Source organism: Lepidochelys kempii, chromosome 15 (genome assembly GCF_965140265.1).
Source record: "Lepidochelys kempii isolate rLepKem1 chromosome 15, rLepKem1.hap2, whole genome shotgun sequence".
In the NCBI taxonomy this organism is placed as follows: Eukaryota; Metazoa; Chordata; order Testudines; family Cheloniidae; genus Lepidochelys; species Lepidochelys kempii.
Genome location: NC_133270.1, coordinates 8,858,226 through 8,876,185, shown reverse-complemented (window position 1 = coordinate 8,876,185; position 17,960 = coordinate 8,858,226). Strand labels below are relative to the sequence as shown.

The 17,960-nt window shown below is 55.6% G+C and overlaps 1 protein-coding gene across 5 annotated transcripts in view; it reads left to right on the top strand.

The window, feature by feature from the left end:
* NOS1 (nitric oxide synthase 1) overlaps nt 1–17,761 on the top strand; it is a 140,519-nt gene extending 122,758 nt beyond the window's left edge. For all 5 annotated transcript variants that reach the window (XM_073312326.1, XM_073312328.1, XM_073312325.1 and 2 more), the window contains 13 exons: nt 1,793–1,909; nt 4,175–4,349; nt 5,621–5,759; nt 6,940–7,018; nt 8,027–8,220; nt 8,882–9,051; nt 9,986–10,196; nt 11,203–11,290; nt 11,781–11,902; nt 12,716–12,864; nt 13,612–13,806; nt 15,162–15,280; nt 16,062–17,761. In XM_073312326.1, coding sequence (XP_073168427.1) covers nt 1,793–1,909; nt 4,175–4,349; nt 5,621–5,759; nt 6,940–7,018; nt 8,027–8,220; nt 8,882–9,051; nt 9,986–10,196; nt 11,203–11,290; nt 11,781–11,902; nt 12,716–12,864; nt 13,612–13,806; nt 15,162–15,280; nt 16,062–16,077 — 1,774 coding nt within the window. In that variant the 3' untranslated portion in view covers nt 16,078–17,761. The remainder of the gene's footprint in view (nt 1–1,792; nt 1,910–4,174; nt 4,350–5,620; nt 5,760–6,939; nt 7,019–8,026; nt 8,221–8,881; nt 9,052–9,985; nt 10,197–11,202; nt 11,291–11,780; nt 11,903–12,715; nt 12,865–13,611; nt 13,807–15,161; nt 15,281–16,061) is intronic.
* The last annotated feature ends 199 nt before the right edge of the window (nt 17,762–17,960 follow it).

Sequence of the window (17,960 nt, the reverse complement as noted above, 5' to 3'; positions counted from 1 at the left end):
TTATTTAAAAATGGTAAATGTGTTCTTTTTATTTGCCTTTAAGCCTTGAAGGATCACCTTTTCAGCTCTTCTCTGCAACTACAAGGGCTAGTAACTTTCTTTAAAATGCTGAGATTCTCACACAGATCCAGATGCTGGGGCTTCAAGGGAGACCCCGAATATAGAAAAACTCCCCATAAAATCGCTTTAGGTGGGCTGAAAGGCCTGGGGATGTTAAAGGGGCCTGGCCTCAGTTTATTGCCGTGTTGTGCAAAAACACCTCTAAGGCGCACGAGTGCTGTGGTCAAGCTAAGGTTGTGTCCTTCCTTGAAGGAAGTATGGTTTGGGGTTAGAGCAGAGGACTGGGAGTCAGTTTTCTGGCATCTGTTACTGGCTCTGCTACTGAAGCAAGATGAGACTTGGGCAAGTCACTTGACATCTGCCAGAGTTAGTTAAACATTTGTAAAGAGCTTTGAGATCCAGGTTGCTGCAGAATGGCAAAGTGTTAAACATTTATTGGTGGTGGTTATTATTTCAGGGGTGACGTACAGCATATTCCACTTAATTGAGACATCCACTCCCTATGAATCTCTTGAATTAACGTAATGAGGATAGTGAATGGTAGCATCTGCTGCTTAGTCAGGACAGAATTAGTATCTGGCCAGTGGTAAGTGTGTTTTAATCAGATGTTAAAGAGGTAGGAAAGTCTTGGCTCTGGTCTTCTCCTTCAGAAGTTAAGAAATGGTGGTCAAGTGCAGCGGATAACATGCTTGTGCAGAGCAGTAATGTTAGTTATTTGCACACTGATTGTGGTGGTGTTGCAGCCCCAAAGTAGCCTACCTGCTATGCGGACATGTCATGTGACAGATCCCTACAGGGCTTGCAATTTGAAAACCCATTATGGTTTTTAGTGGCCTCTTCCCCTAAACGGGACAGCTGATGAACCAGGACAATAGGCCACCCCCAGAGGTGTCTCCGTGAAAAGGATTCCGCTGTGTTGTTCGTGTGTGTCGCCTCCACGCCGGACGCTTGCGATACACCATATTACGGGGTGTCCTGGCAGGAGGTTGTAGTTGAGCTGTGAGGTGGGCAGCAACATATAACTCAAGCGTCTGAGCTCGGCACTGGCTGCTGCAGTCACGGCCAAGAACAATTTGAGCTGTTGGCTACTATCTTTAAGGGCCTGAACGTCCTAGAGCCTGGCTATCTGACAGACCGTCTCAGTCCTCCATGTCCCACAGTGAGCTCTGGGGACACTCTTGCTGTTAGCATGGACCTCTCCTGTAAGAGTGGCTGGAGTTTTTCAGTACAGGACACTCCCAGCTTGACCACTGTCCCTTTGGGGGAAGCCACCAGAACCCAGGGACAGTGACCTTCAGATCAGGAGGTAAAGAGCACTTGTTTATGCGCTAAGGTCAATGTTTCTGCTTCCCCCACCGCAGCAGATGCCGTGAACTGGGGACCTCCAGAGTGTGTGAGTCTCTGCAGCTTGAGCCAGGCTGGCCAGCTGGGGCTTGTCACAGACTCACTTCCTCTGTGCATCGGGAGGCATGTAACGTACACTGAGGGTGGATTGCACCCACTGCAGGGAAGGGAGGGCAGCTCCCTGCTCCGCTGTTGGCATCACTAACAGCCTCCCCTGGGGCAGGCAAACAGCAGAGCCCTGAACTCCGGCCCTGACTGGTGAGAGCTGTCCAAGCTGCGCCCCAGTACCCAGCACTCGCCTGCCCATCCTACCGCTGGCATGGTGGCCCAATAGTAGGTGTAGAGATGCCGCGGTTGCCGTAATGCTTGTTGTCGTTGCTGTTTGCAGGAGCTATAAGGTCCGTTTTAACAGCGTCTCCTCATACTTGGACGCACGGAAGTCTTCAAGTGACGGGCCCGAAGCCAGGGACAACTTTGAGAGCACAGGGCCTCTGGCTAACGTCAGGTGAGCAGGATGGAGAGGGAGGGAGCTGCTAGCTTCTTGAGGGCTCAGCCTGTCTCCAGCAGGCAAGGAGAGAGACGGGAGAGTGCAGCTGCTGCAAAGGACCCAGTACCCATGTTTTAGGGCATGCCTGCCCTGTAGCGCTCTCTTTTGGCCTAATGTGGCCCTGGAGGCACTCCCTGCCTTAGTTTCCCTTCTCTCGGGGCCCCTTAAGAATTCCAGAGAGTCCAGAAGGGTGTAACATGCAGTTCCCCTGCTGGGTTCTGCTTTATTAAATCCCCAAATAAACTTGAAATAAAGACTCTCCCTTGGGCTCAGGGGTCGCAGAGCCACTGAGGCTGCCGTCCTCCTCTTCAGAGCTGTGGGCTCTGGGAGCTCCTCGCTCTGGGCGCCCCTCCTTGGAATTGAGCCCGGATGGCTTTTATCTGGCTCAGGTGTTCGTTGTTCAGTTAACTACCTAGATGGGTTCCTTCCCCTTAAATTAGCTGGTTGGGGTAGCCTGGACCGGGGGCCCATTACAGAGGCCAGCAACCCCATGATATCTGCCAAGCGGTCCTGCAGTACCTCAGAAGCGGTGAGCACAAACCTCTGGGCAGTCTGAGAACCAGGGCCCAAGCCCCAAACTGGGTGTGAGTTCTGTACTTGGATTTCACCAACCAACCATCCATCAAGTGTGAACTCCTCAAGCACTAGAACAGCCTAGCCATGGAGTCCCAGGTCGTTCCCTTGGCTACTCCGAATCCTCGGTCTTGCCACCCAGCTAAGCCTGCCTCTGTGATAGATAGGCTCTTTCACCAGCCATCGCAGCGCTATTCAGGTTACGCCCAGTCCCAAAGGACCAGTCACTTACCCCAGGTCAATTGCACCTTAGATCTCACACCAAAGACAACGCATGAAGCCAACCCTATAATAAACGATCTGAAGATTTATTATATAGGAAAAGGAAACAAGAGAGTTATGCACAGGTTAAAGCAGGTAAACACACACACACAGACAAATGAGTTACAAGCTTAACTTTCAAAAAGTAATAGAAGCTTCTATAAGAAGCAAGCTCTATATGTCCTCTAGGGCTGACCCAAATTAAGCACTGGGGATCTTTTAGTTACGCCTCGTAATCCTTGCCCCCCAGAGCCCAAGCAGCATAAAGAGACAGTTCCTCCTTGTTGGGGCTTTTTATTTCCTTTCTCCCTTGCGCTTTGAGCTGCAAACCCAGCTGATGGGAGGAATTCACTGTCATGACTCCTCTTCATAAAACAGGGGAGGAGAACAATCAGCAGAGTCTTTCGTCCCCTTGAGTGTTCCGCAGTAGTCTGGCGTTGATGGGCCTGTCTTGCTGGCCAGGCTGTCACACCTTCTGCTGGAGATCGGCACTTCACCCTAGTTCACGGCTGTCTCCTGTCTGGGGATTTGCAGAGGCTCACCACGCAGAACGCTCAAGTATTACCTTAGAACAAGGGCTACAGCTGTTACAAGTGAGATTAATGCAGGCAGCAGCTCACACACAATCCATAAGGCCTAAACACATTCTGACACCTGCCAGGCCGGCTCCAGCTCTGTGTTTGTCCGGGTTCAGTGGAGGCACGGGGACCTGGGCCAGAGCTGGCACCCGGTCTGTCAGAGCCACAGCTCCCTGGAGCAAAGATCTCCTCGAAGCAGCTGTGCAACGGGTAAATAACCCCAGCTCCCTGAGCTAGCCTGGCTCGATGTCTCTGTTATATTCACCCCCTTCTCCTGACTGACTTGGTCAGTGCACCCTGACCTCCTGGGTCTCTAGTCACAAGGCATCACCCCAGACCCGCCAGATTAACAAGCTGCGACTCTCTGTGCTTGGCTCATCTACTTCCCATGGGGCGTCAGCCCTGGCTCCGGCCTCTCCTGCCTGGCACTTTGCTAGCCAGACCCCACCAGTCCCTGCCAGGCAAAGCCAGCCGTGTCCCTGCTGCCCTGGCATGGGGTGGCAATGCCTGTGGTGGTTGATGCCCCCGTGGCTGTTTCCTCCCAGAACTGGTGAGGCATGGTTGCCTCTGTAAGGTTTCCTCCCTTGGTTGCAGACAGGGGAAGGCTGAGGCCTGACGCCCTGGTTTTGGGGGGCCCTGAGGGCTGCAGAGGAGTTTCCGTGCCTCTCTTTTTCTGCTGGCGCTGCTGGGCCCCCAGGCTGGGCAATGCCGTGTGGGTGCGAGCCCTGCCTCTGCAGGGAGACGCTGCCCGCTCTGCCTCTTGTCTCTGCTGTCGCCCTCGGGTAGCTGCAGCTTTCCGGTCTGCTTGCAGGTTCTCGGTGTTCGGCCTAGGATCGCGTGCCTACCCCCACTTCTGCGCCTTTGCCCGTGCCGTCGACACCCTGCTGGAGGAGCTGGGAGGGGAGCGCATCCTCCGCATGGGGGAGGGGGATGAGCTCTGTGGCCAGGAAGAGTCTTTCAGGACATGGGCCAAAAAGGTCTTCAAGGTAGTCTGCTTCCTTGGTCTTTGGGAAGGGGAGCGGGGGGTGGGGGAAAGAGCCTGGGAGGCTGCCATTGGTCAAATCTGTTTTCAGTTAGTTGGGCCTGAGCTCGCCCCCGGGGTCCCCAGCACCCTGGCACAATGCAAGCCGTTTGGAGTTCACATCTTTAGCCACCCCTGCTCTTGTGAGGGTCCTGCAGCGAAGCAAAGATTCAGAGACCGGGCTCCTCAGGCCTCCTGCCCGTGCACTGCAGCCCTCGGGGGCCTGGACAGGGCGTGGGGACCAAGCTGGTTCAGGTGGCACAGGGGGCAGTTAGGAGCTCCACTAGAGACCTAGAGCAGAGCTGAGGATAATGCAGAGCCTTCTCACCGGGCTGGGTTGTCTTTGAGGGTTTGGAGGAGGTATCTAAGTGCATTCTGGGAGGTGGGCTCTAGCTTTGGGTCTGGATCGTGAGCTGCCCAGTATGCTGGGTGTTTGGACCCCGGGTTTTGGTTCAGCCAATGTATAAGGAGGGGAGCCCTTGGCCAAATGGGGATGTGAATCCAGTATTGCCAGCCCCACATGTTCAAAAATCATGTCAGGTAAAAACAAATTGGAGACCAAGTTAACAATAGTCAGCGCTGAGTTCCATTTACCAGCCTTCTGCTTCTTGAGCCATTAGTGGTCATGGCTTTAAGCTTTCCTCCACCCCATGAGGACTAGACTTTTACTCCTTTTATTTTTAAGAAAAGTTGATCGTCTCTTATAATAACCTGACTCCAGGAGCTGGGGCATTAAAGAGAAACCTCAGACACCATGAGACTCGTGGTCAAATCACAAAAGCTGGTGAAAGAACCTGGGTGTGGAATCTGGAGACCTTCAAACTCTGGAGGTGGTGGGAACCAAGGCTCTGGTCTGGCCCATTATAAAAAGAAGGGGCCATTTCAGATTCCAAACACCCCAAACTCTGGGGCGATCGGAACCGGGCTTCTGGTTTAAGCCCATGTGCAACAGAGGAGGGCGAGTTCTAGGGAATATTCCCCTGTGCGTGTGAGTGGCGGGGTGGGGTGGTGACACTGACACTAACAGATGTGCCCATGCAGAACATGTGCCCATGCTTGCCCAGCCTCCGTGCATTGTGCTTCACCCTAGTCAGTGCCATCCCGCTCTCCCTTCCATAAGCATGTGGGCAGGAGGGGTGTTGGCTGAGAGCAGACGGGGGCACCTCCTAGGAGCCAGGCTGGGCTGAAGGCCTGGCTGAGCTGGGGGGTCCCCTGACAGCCTGGTGTGCGCTGCAGGCAGCGTGCGATGTGTTCTGTGTGGGAGATGACGTGAACATTGAGAAGGCCAACAACTCCCTCATCAGCAACGACCGGAGCTGGAAGAGGAGCAAGTTCCGCCTGACCTATGTGGCTGAGGCCCCCGAGCTCACCCAAGGTACGGCCACTTGGTCACCGGGGGGCTTTGAGCAAGGGGCAGACGCCGGGGCAGATGACAATCCTCGGGGCCAGTGGTGGGCTTGCCTGGGGGAAGGGTGCAGGTCGCCCTGGACAGAGCTCTGCTGAGACCCTCTCATGCCTCTCTCTGGGTATTTGACTCTCTCTTCTCCATATCTCACCGTCTCTCAGATGTGTCCTGCCTCTGCTCTTCCCATGCTCCCTCCATTCTCTCCCTCCTGCTCTGTCACCTCCCTCCTTCCGGTTCCTTTCTCCCGCTCTCTTTTCTTCCCATATCCTTCACCCGACGTCCAACCCTATCGCTGGATAGAAAACTCCCCCTTGTCCCCACCCCCTCATTCAACTTCAAGCCCCTCCTGTCCCCCCGAATGGCGCATTGTGGCCTGGGAGGAGAATTCCATTGAAGTTCTGTCTGGTTTTCCCTCTTCACCACCCGCTCCAGCTGCAGTCAGGGTCGGAAGCCCACGCTCGGCTGGAGGAAGGGGCTGGCGACAGGCAGCTGCCAGCCTCTCGAGCTGGCAGCGGGCCTGTGCCAGGGCAGTGGTATGCTAGGGCGGCGCTGAATCCGGACTGCCGCCTGCTGCCTCCTCTCGCAGAGCAGACGCAGTCACTGCTGAGAGCAAGTGGAAGAAGTGGAAATCCCGCAGTGCTCTAAGCCACCTGTTTAAAACTCTCCCATCCAGGATGGGGCCAACCCACTAAAACACAGCACGATAGCGTGGCTCCTGCAGCTGGTATACGGAGCGCTGCCTCAGCTCCTCCTGAATTCAGACGCCCACTTGCCAACCAGATGGTCTGGGTGGTGAGAGGAATGAAGAGTGTGTGTATGTGCCTGGGGCTGGCGGGGTGGTTGTTTCTCCATCCCCCTGGTTACCCACCTGCTGAGAGCAGGGAGCTGCTGCAATCATGTGCTCCTTTCACATGGCCCCGAAAGCTCCCTGAGGCTTACCAGCAAAGGCACTCACTGTGGGTCTCCCGTGGGGTGGAGCAGGAGGGCCCAAGCCAGGGCAGCCCTGGAATCACTCAGCTGATGCTTGCCAGACCAGGTTCTGAAATGCTGAATGTGGTGGTGCCCAGCCAGCCCCCGGGGGCGGGGATGCAGGCAGCCTGCCCTCGCCAGTCTCTGCCGCTTTCATCTGATTGAATCTTCTCATCCGCAGGTCTGTACAGCATTCACAAAAAGCGAGTCTATGCCGCCCGGCTTCTCACACGCCAGAATCTGCAGAGCCCAAAATCCAGGTAGGATTGACAGCCATGCACACACGCAGTCTGCCCTTGTGCATACACGTGATCCACATCCCCCGCACTCTCCAACTTCTTAATTCCAAGCATCTCCGCTATCCATCAACCAGGCCAGGCCTAAAGTGTGCCCTGCGTTACAAACCTTCCTTCTAGCTTGGTGGAGAATGTTCCCTAGCATCTAATGCAGTGAATCCTCTATGGAGATCTCGGGCATGCTCCTGTCTGTGCAGACCACCCCAAAGTATCCCCAGCAGTAATGCACCTGAACATGCTTCACCTTTGCTATGTGGGTGGGAGAAGCCGTCGACTTAGCGGGGTCCACACCGGCGGTTAGTTCGGTACAACTGCCTGTGCACCACACCCCCACCGAAGTCAGGGTGTAGTGGAGACCTGGCCTCACTTCCACGTGCTTTACAACGGTAGGGCCCCAGGCACTTCAGTGGAGTTTCTCCTCATGGACACCTGTGGCCCCCACTTTTGACGTGACACACCAAACCAGTACATGGGCTCCTGCTGCTAGCGCTGCAGCCGGTCGGGGGCTGACCGGTTTCCTTGAGACGTTCCTGCTGACACCAACCATGCTCGTGCCGAGAAAGGGGCAGTGCCCTGCACCCAGGGTGCTGCATTCGTGGCATGCCAGGTGACGTGGAAGTTCCACAAAGGACAATGTTGGGCCAGTGGGTTCAGCTTTCCAAGCTGGGTGCAGAAGAATGGCTAGGAGCGGAGAACGCCACCACAGGAGAGTGGGGCGGGTGGCTAGTCTGAACAGAGGGCAGATTCTTTCCTAAGCTCCCGTTCTTGTTTCCTTTTTGTTAGTTCAAACATACGATCATCTGGGCAGCCTCTGGGCTGCTCCTGTGCCCTCCTTCCTGCTCCTTAGAAAATCACACCTAACGAAACAGCTCCCAGAGCTGGGCCCCGTTAGCTCCGGGCTTACAGCTGTCCAGAGGGCTCGTCACAGTGCTGGGTTTGTTTGGTTTTTCACGCCCCTCTTCCCCCCCGCAGTCGGTCAACGATTTTCCTGCGACTTCACACCAACGGGCAGCAGGAGCTGCGCTACCAGCCTGGAGACCACCTGGGAGTGTTTCCAGGCAACCACGAGGACTTGGTCAGCGCCCTGATGGAAAGACTTGAGGATGCACCCCCAGCCAACCAGCTGGTGAAGGTGGAGCTCTTGGAGGAGAGGAGCACAGCTTTAGGTAACCAGGGCCAGCAGACACCCTGATTGGGGCTGGCTGGACCCCATTTCCCCCCTGCCCTTGCAGAGTCTCTGGGTGCCATGTGGATCCTAGCGGGGTGGGGGTGGGGGGTTGGACCACATTCCCTGGTGCATTCCCATAAGGACTGTAGCTGGTTTTAGCTTCCCCGTCATGAGAGAGGGTGCCCAGATCCACAGCTGAAATGCGCTCTGGGGCTGTGGGATGCTTAGAGCAGCCATGTCATGGAAGAGCAGGGCTGTAGGGGAGGGTTTTCTGTTCCCTCTGGCCAGCTGAAACCTCTTCAGGATGCAAGACCTGAACAACTGGTCCATGGAAAGTAGAGTTGAAGGGTGTTGATTGGCCGGGCTCTTCCATACTGGACATTCTATGGGCCTAATGCTCCATTGCTCTGCGCTAAGCGGATGGCCAGTGCTCTCTCCCCAAAGTGATACAGCATCTGGTTCTCCCAGTCTTGTATCGTTAGTGTGGCCAATTGTACAAGGTGAGGTCATAGCGAGCTCCAGGAGATCACGCCAGACTCTTCTTTCTAGCCCTTCCTCATTCATTGTCTCCCACTGGAGTCTGAGCCTTCATTGGCTTGCCCAGGGTGGGCTGGCAGGCTCAGCTGATCACAGCATTGTACTGGCTTCTCTCCCGTCAGGTGTCATCAGTAACTGGACGGATGAGAACCGCATCCCACCCTGCACCATCTTCCAGGCATTTAAGTGCTACCTGGACATCACCACGCCTCCCACCCCGCTGCTGCTGCAGCAATTTGCCTTACTGGCCACCAGTGACAAGGAGAAGAAACGTCTGCAGATCCTTAGCAAGGTAAATCCATAGGTCTGGTTGGCAGCCTCTTCCTAATGTAGGAGGTTTACTTGCCCCATGCTTCTGCTTAACCTTAGACAGTGGTAACCAGAGAGAGCTCCCTCCCCATAAAAGAGAGAAAGAGAGAGAAACCGCTCCCTCTCGGTGAACACTCCACCTCTCTATCTGCCTCCTGAATGTCTTAGGATGAATCAGGATGAAGAAAGCAGCTTGTCTATGTAAACTGCTGTCAGTGACTTGCCTTCTCAGATCCTGGAGCGGTTCATACCGAAATGCAACCTGTGGAAATTACATGTCCCCAAGATACATTCTTTCACCCTGACCAATGTGGTTCCCCCCGCACTGGCTCCTTACCCAGGGCTACTGAGACAGTTTAATGGGTCAACGTCTTTGCACTGATGTAGCCCCCTCAGCGTGTTTTATGCTCAGTGAATTTAACCTCGCAGCTCCTTGTCTTATGGAGGAGGGCTCTCAAATTAAGTGACGTGCCCAAGATCACACAGGGAGTCTGTGGTGGAGCTGGGGATTGAGCGTACAGCTCCTGACTCCCTGTCCTGATCTCTAGACCCTCCTTCCTCTGAAATCAGCATGGGTGTCTGGCACCACTACTGCTGTGTCTGTGTAGGAGAGTCTCTCAGCCTGGGATCCCTTGTGATTGTGCAGCACGTGCGACTTATAATGGGAGAAGCTCGGAATCCACTGAAGGTTCCATCAGGAACGTTTGAGCCCTGAGGAGCAGACCCTAGGATGGGTGGCAATCAGGGCTAGAGCCCTGGGTGTCCTGGAGCCCTGTGAGAGGCAGTCGCAGCCACCCGTCCTGGCATCCCCAGCCAGAGCTCTCTTTCGTCGGCTCCACCCTGCCGTGGGGCCCGCGTGGTGCAGTGTGTCTGGCTTAGAACCGGCGCTCACCCGTTCTTTCCCTCCCGCGCTTCAGGGCTTGCAGGAATACGAGGAGTGGAAATGGTCCAAGAACCCCACCGTGGTGGAGGTGCTGGAGGAGTTCCCGTCCGTGCAGATGCCCTCCACCCTGCTGCTCACCCAGCTGCCCGTGCTGCAGCCTCGCTATTACTCCATCAGCTCCTCCCCCGACATGTCCCCGGACGAGGTGCACCTCACCGTGGCCGTGCTCTCCTACCGGACTAGAGGTACCATGCCAGCAGCGCTGCAAGGGGCTCATGGTTTGCATGGTGGCGACTGGCTAGAGCCGTCCCATAGCGCTGGGCGAGGTGGACACGCAGGCCCCAGGCAGCGTTGAGATGGGGGCCCTCATCTCCACTTGCGTTGTGGGTGATGGCCATTAACACATGGGGGCACGTGTGAGTGTTTGGGGACGGGGGAATCCCTTGTTAAAACCTTGCTGCCTGCTCACGTGGGGCTCCCTCGGGGTGGGGCTTGGGGGCTATGGCAGCCAGACGCAGCAGCAGAAACCGGCGGCTTTCCAGCTCTTCCAGGCCGCTCTGTACTTCGCAGCACACAGGCTGCATGCGCTTGTCTTGGCTGCCTCACAGCAGTGGAGGTGGGGAGAAGAGACTCCAGATTGGCCCCCGGGTGGATCAGCCAGGCCCCCTCAAGCAGGCATGTGACCCTCCTGCTTCCCACCTCTGGGCAGCTTACAGAAAGTTCATCTTCCACACAGCCCCACAGCCTGCTTGTGTTGTCAGGAGAATATCGGTGTGGCACAGAAGCCTATTGCCATCTTCTCAAGGCGTGTGGGAGGAACCCTAGTTGGGGAGGGGGTACCTGCTTGATAAACCTCCAGCAGGAGCCTGTGGCCAAGGTTTCTTTGCAAGCACTCACCCAGCTGGAGACAGCTCTGAAAGGTCCCATTTGGCCCTCAGCAGAGGGAGTATCTTAGGGTCACAGCAAATTCACAAACTGCCCTGCTCCAGCCAACGGCACCTCCCTGATGTTTGCCTGGGAGAAGCCAGCCTGTGCTGAGTGCTGCAGTGGTCCAGCCTGCCCTGAAAAGCAGAATTGGTCCCAGGGACCACCCAGTGCCTGGCCATTCTGACCCTGAGTCACAGGTTGGCTGACGTCGCAGTGAGGATTGGGGGAGGTTTGGGCAGAGAGGTAAATGGCCAGGGCATTCTGCAGCGATCCATTCAGCAGTACTGGGGCAGGTACAAACCCTCTCCTCCTTTCCTCTCCTAGATGGGGAAGGACCGATACACCACGGGGTCTGTTCCTCTTGGTTCAACCGGATACAGGCTGATGAAGTTGTGCCTTGTTTTGTAAGAGGGTGAGTGGCATGTTCACTGCATGTGGAGTCCCCGAGAGCCAGGGAGGGTGTAGACCATTCCAAGACTGACTGATCTGTCGGCTATTCACAGCAGAGAGCCCCCGAATCCCTGTCTGTAGCCCGCCATGTGCACTCACAGCACTAACAGGGATTTCTACCAATGAACTGCTTCCTCACCCTGAACGGGGTAGGGGCTGAGGCCCTGTTCCGTAGAGCAGTCTGCAACAGCACCGTACAGACCATGGGGCGGGGCGTGGTACCCGATGCCCCTGAACAGCCGGGGGCACAGAAGAGAGCGCGGTGGGGACTGCAGGTGGGGACTGTTACCACGCGTTCTGCTTCGAACGCCACTTTCTGCCCCCACCTTCCCCACTCAAACGTCTGCGCTCGCATGTCTGCGCTACGGTTCTACCCCCGCAAGGATTTCAGTGACCCAGCCTGGGCCTTGTCCCATTAGGGGCATCACTAACTTGACAACTTGTCTGTCCAGAGCTCCTGGGTTCCATATGCCACAAGATCCCCAGGTTCCCTGCATCCTGATTGGCCCAGGTACGGGAATCGCCCCCTTCCGGAGCTTTTGGCAGCAGCGGCTCTTTGAAATCGAGCACAAAGGTGGGTCTGGGGGCTTCAGCCTCTGGTAAGTAGGGGGCGAGCGAAGGCCTCCACAGCATCCTGAGCGAAGCCGAGGGCAATGCCCCTGCTGCGGGCATGTGACCGTGTCGCCCTCCAGTGGCTGGTCCCGGTGGGGACCGGAGCCTATTACTTGCAGCTAATAGACTCGCTCTGTTAGCTCCAGGGGTGGGCCCTTGTGTGTTCAGCGCTCGAGGCGTCCAGCTGAGTGGCAGATGGTGCGTACGTGTAGCCGTGGCTCTGTTTCGCTGACCGTGAGATGACCTGTCCTAGAGCTGGTCTGACATTGTTCCACTGGCCTTTTTTTTTTTTTTTTTTTTTAATGAAAAATGTCATGAATTATTTTCTTTAGATTACACTTCATTCCATTTTTCCTGGTTTTTCAATGAAAAATTACAAAATGGGTTAAAAATAATATTTTATTGCAAAAACAAAAAAAAGTGATTTTTTTTTTTTAAATTTCCCACCCAAAAACCCTGACCTGTTTCACCCAGCGCTAGTTACTTGGGAGCCTGGATCCATGCGCACGGCTCTGAGGGGTTACACAATCTCTCCAAGTATCTCCTCTACCCTCTACCCTTCCCCCTCTGCCATCTGCTGTCCCAGGGAACAGAGCTATGTATCCAAAATAGCCTCCCTCAGAGTGCACAGAATGGCTGGCAGCCGGCAAAGAGGGAATCCAAGCACAGCCTGTCTCCGCTCCGTGCAGGAGGGTGTGCGCGAACCCAGGCTTGGGAACCGGGGTGCGGGGGATGGTTTCCTGACTCACGGCTATTCCACCTGTCTCTGCTCCAGCACTGAAGCCCTGTCCGATGATTTTGGTCTTTGGGTGCCGACAGTCCAAGATCGACCACATTTACAAAGAGGAGACCCTCCTAGCCAAAAACAAAGGCATCTTCAAAGAGCTGTACACAGCCTACTCCCGGGAACCAGACAAACCAAAGGTAACCCTGCTACGCCACCTACATCCAGCCCTGAGTCGCCGTGACCAGTCTAACGCAGATGGTGAGCGGAGCTCCGGCATCCCCAGGGCTGTGGATTCTCCCAGCCACGTAGGGGAAATGTCGTCAGACCTCTCGTGCACGCACCTGGAGGGATTTGCCTGCACTAGTTTGAAGACGTGAGCTTGGCCCGAGCTTTTCACAGCTACGTGGGCCAATGAATCTCCCATTTAAGAATCCGCAGGGTGTTCCCTGCTTACAGGAAGCAGCCAAGGCAATTTCAGCACGATAGCCCTCGGACTCGTTAACCAGCCCTCTCCATCCTGTTAATGTCCACGAGACCTAAAGCCACTTGTGGACATTAACAATCCTCTGGCGCTTTCCCCTAGCCGAGTACTGACCCCAGGGCCTTGGCTGAGTCCCGCTGTGTCTCTGCTTCCCCCTGTAGGTACAGTCACACCGGGAGCCTGCTTCTCAGGGGTGCTGTGCAGCTGGGGAGTTCCACTGACTTCAGCTGGAGTTTCTGGCGCTTAGCACCTTCGAACATGCGGGCCCTGATTGTCTTCAGTTCTCTTCCCAAACAGTTGTGCAGCATTGCCATGCGTTGTTAAATGGCTGCTGTGTTCCACCCCAGAGATGGCTGCCCTGCGCCGATGGGTGGAGGGGTGAAGTGACGTGTAAAGCTGGGCTGGGACCTTTGGGAGCTGTGGGTGACAGGTGCTGTGCAACGTCCGTTCCTGTCTCCCCCAGAAATACGTGCAGGACGTGCTGCAGGAGCAGCTGGCTCAGTCGGTGTACAAAGCGCTGAAGGAGCAGGGAGGCCACATCTACGTGTGCGGGGACGTCACCATGGCCGGGGATGTCTTCAAGGCCATTCAGCGCATCGTGAAGCAGCAGGGGAAGCTGTCCGTGGAGCAGGCCGGTGCTTTCATTAGCAAGCTGAGGGTGAGTAGCCCCTCCCCAGCCTGCCGCAGGGCTCAGCGAAAGCTTGGGCCAAGGGCGTCAGGGCTTCCTCTTGAACGGTCACGGATGAAGGGATAATTGCGGCCATGAGCTCTGAGAGTGGTCAGTAGGCACCACCCCTTCCAGCCTCTTGACCTGACCTCGTGGGCCCAGGCTTTCTGACCAGGTAGCTCAGTCCTGTTCTGCCGACCCTCCAGGGCCCCTCGCTTGCCAAAGGAGCTGGGTGATGGGTGAGCTATTAGAGGACCAGCCCCTGCAGCAGACCATAGGGGCCCGGGACTTGCCTCAAATCTGTAAATCGGCAGAATGGTTCTTGCTGTTACCAGCCGGCCTCGGTCCAGCACAGGGAGTGTGTCTGAGGGAGCAAGTCTGTGCAAAGGCCTGGTTCCTGGAAGAATTCTTGTCCGTTGGGGGACAGCTTCTTGGGGAGCTCGGCTTCTGCAGATTAACCCCGTTAGCCTTGTCCACACTAGCACTTCACCCACTGCTGGCCTAGCTCTGGTGCAGCTCTGGTGCCAGCGAAATGCCAGGACAAGCTGCAGTTCCGGGTCCGTTTGCAATGCTGGCCCTACCCAGGAGACGTCTCTGGAACAGTCGGCAATGTCCAGCCGGCTAATAGCCTTTACCCCCCCGTGCGTGTTATTTACCTATCTAAAAATTGGTTACAGCGTCCTCGCTGTAATAAGCGAATAAAACAAATCTATGGCCACCTAGCACCTTCATGGTTGTCACATATTGTACAATACGGCCATGCAGATCCTACTGCTGCATAAGCACAGGCCTATGCCACTTGAGCTAACAGGAAAGCTTCTCTAGTTGTTAGCAATATAGGGCCTATGACATACAGTTAGGCGGTTCTGATTCCATCCAGTGCAGGGCACTGGTACGCATGCATTGCCGTCTGTTCGCTATGGCAATGTTCCTGTGAGGCTGTAGTGCAGTCTCCAATTCCCCTGGGCTTTCTCCCTCTTTCTCTCTTTTAACCTTAAGGCATGTGGACAAGTAGCCATTTAGAGAGGCAGCGCAGGGTAGTGGACACTGGACAGAGTGCCAGGAGACCTGGATTCTATCATGGCTCTGTCCCTGACCTACTGGGTGATCTTGGAGAAGCCACTTTCCCCGCTCTGTGCCTCAGTTTCCCCTTGTAGGCTTTTCCTTTCTTGCCTATTTAGCATGTAAGCTCTTCGGGGCAGGGACTGTCCCACACTGTGTTTGCACAGCACCTACCACAATGGGGTCCCACCTCAGCTAGCATCTCTAGGTGCTACAGAAATACCATAAGAAATTGTGACCACACCCTTCTCCCGGTGCCATGCCTCTGTTGTCCTTGGTTTCAGGATGACAACCGATACCATGAGGATATTTTTGGAGTCACCTTGCGTACATATGAAGTGACTAACCGCCTTAGATCTGAGTCAATTGCGTTCATTGAGGAAAGCAAAAAGGACACGGATGAGTGAGTTGACGTGCTTATTTTAACCTGCGCTATTGTTTCTTAGACGCGCGTGGGTGGTGGAATAAAACTCGGAAGGATCCTTTTATTTATTTGCATGTATGAAGCCAGGAATAGCAGAGACAGGAACAGGCCCCTGATCTGAAAGGTCGAATCAGACAAAGCTGCAGTACAGTTTCTTTGAGAGAACGATCAACTCAGTGGGCTAAATCCATTCCAGAAGGAACTGGCCAGGTGAATCTGACCCATTGTATCCGCGAACACAGCCTTTGCCATTCCACGAGCCCCTGGCACAACAGACAAGCTAGAGCGCGTGAGTGGGCAGGCACAGCTGGAGCTGGTTGAAAATTTCCCGGTGGAATAAAGTTCAGTGGGAACGCGCCAATTGGACGGAATTGACTTGTCCTGTGGGAATGTGTCCATTTCGTCAATGGACACCAGACCAGCCAGCTGTCAGGCTCCCTGGGAGCCACAGCTCTCCAATGCCTGGGCTGCACACCTGGTAGGGGGGCAAACTTGCCGGCTACCCGGGGAGCCAGACGGCCAGTTCCCCAGCCAAGGGAGCTAACTGAAGGCCCGATCCCGTTCACACTGAAACCAAATGGCAGAATACTCATTGGGATCTAAGGTGGCTTTACTGGCTCCATGCTGAAGCTCAACTGGCTGGTGGCCAGATGTGCTCATGGCATTTAAAGGCTAACTGTCCCGTGCCAGTAAGGGGGACTGCTGGGCTAAGCGTGGAAGGGAGTATTGGTAGCTAGTCATTCTCCTCTTTCCCTTGCAGGGTTTTCTGCTCATAACCAGAACCCCTTGCCCCAGATGGGATGCCAAACCAGCTGCAGCGGCAGCTGCCCCCCTCCAGCTGGAGGGCGCTGGGTTTTGTATTTACACGGACACGGCAGCTCCTTTTCTGCGGGGCCTGCCCACGGAAAGTGCTCTGTCTCTCGTCCTGTCGTCGTGTCCCGATGATGATGGTTTCCCTTTCCTTTCTCTCTCTGTTGTCCTGTGGCGGTTTCTTTTCACTCCTTATTTCCCTCCTCGGAGTCCCCCGCTGAAGTGCGATGGCTTTATAATCCGCAGTGGCTCTTACGAAACTACGTTTCTTCTTCTCTCGGTCCAACGAGGGTGTTTTGCGGCTGCATGAAATCACCACCTTCGTGATCATCTGCATTCGTTGGTATCTGGGGGGATGGGGCTGGAGGGCAGGGAGCTGGCCGTTCCGGATCAGGCAGTGAGGACTGGAGAGACCCCTTTCCCCACCTCGACGTGGAACTTGGCTGAATGGCTGCATCTTCCTCGCTTTGCTTTGGCCTCTCCGGGCCTGGCCCATGTGGAAGTTGGATGGAAAAGAAGTACCGCCCCCTTTCTTGCTGGTGATGGAGGCCCCAGAGCTTTGTTCTGTTTGAGGGGTGGGGCTCGTCTGTGTTCAATGGGTAACAATTCACCTAAGTGAGCTCTGTGCTGTTTGTATTGTCAGTCCCATACCCCACCCCCTCTTGGCTCAGTCCTCTCTTGCCTCTGTGTCCTGTGCTGATCCTGCTGGTGCAAAAGTCTTCGCGGGCAGTGTGCAAGCACAATATATGCAGGCTGGTGTTTCTGCAATGGGGCAGCCCATGGGTGCTCTCTGGTCCCGGGGAAGCATGGGATGTACTGCCCACTCTGCATCCGAACCTTCCCAGCCTCCGCTGGGAGTTGAGGGTAAACGTGGCCAGCCGGCACGAGAGGGCTACAGGTTAGCTGAGATCCCTGGAGGAAAGATTGTGAATCAGGTGTGGGTTGCGTCCTGTCGCTTCCCTCGATTAACAGGGCCCTGGCAGTGGGCACGTGAGTCCTCTCCAGCAAGGCCAGAGAACATGTAAGGTGACACGGCTGGGAGTCGGAGTAGCTCTGAAGCCATCTCTGCCCAGGTCCAAGCGACACCTGCTTATAAAAAGGTTGCTAGGAAGCCAGCAAGTAGCCACTCTATAGGGTCTGCTACGGGCGTTTCTGACCCCGCAGAACGTCCCCTTCAATGAGTAACAGTTGCCTTGAATACTCAAAGCATGGCAAGTCTGTCCTAGCGCGATCTTGTGAGATGTCCTTTCTCAGCAGCAGCCCCCCCAAGGAGCTGCAAAGCTCTCGTGGTGCCAGGCTGGCTGCAACAGGTGCCTCCGCGCTGCAAAACCCCCCAAATCCTCTCCCTGCCCACTCTGCCTGCTGCACACTCGGTGCCACCGTTCAAACTGCACGAGGCCTCTGGGCCGGGAGCTCTCAGGAGAGCGGGGGAGCAAGCCCAAGGAGAGAGGCACCGGTGCTGTCTAACGCCAGGCTCTGCGGTGCTGACTGCTCAGATCCGCTGCACAAATCCAGCCCCGCGAGAGACTCTTACAGGGACGGCTACCGTGCTGGCAGCCCCGCGGTCGCTCCCCTTTTCCAGGTAGAAACTCTGCGGCCCCCCCACACACACACACCGGCACATGCTTGTGCTCACACTCTCTCTCTCTCTCTCTCTCTCTCTCTCAGGGGGAGCGGCTTTCTCTAGTTGCCAGGTTCTTTGGGGGTGTTGGGAGCCCTCGTCCCTTCCCCCACCTGCACTGTACATAGCCATCTACTGTGGCTCGACTGCAGGCAGCAAGAGCAAACTGGTGCCTTCAGATAGGCACTGGACCCCCTCCTGCCGCCAGCATAGGGAATTACCAGCGAG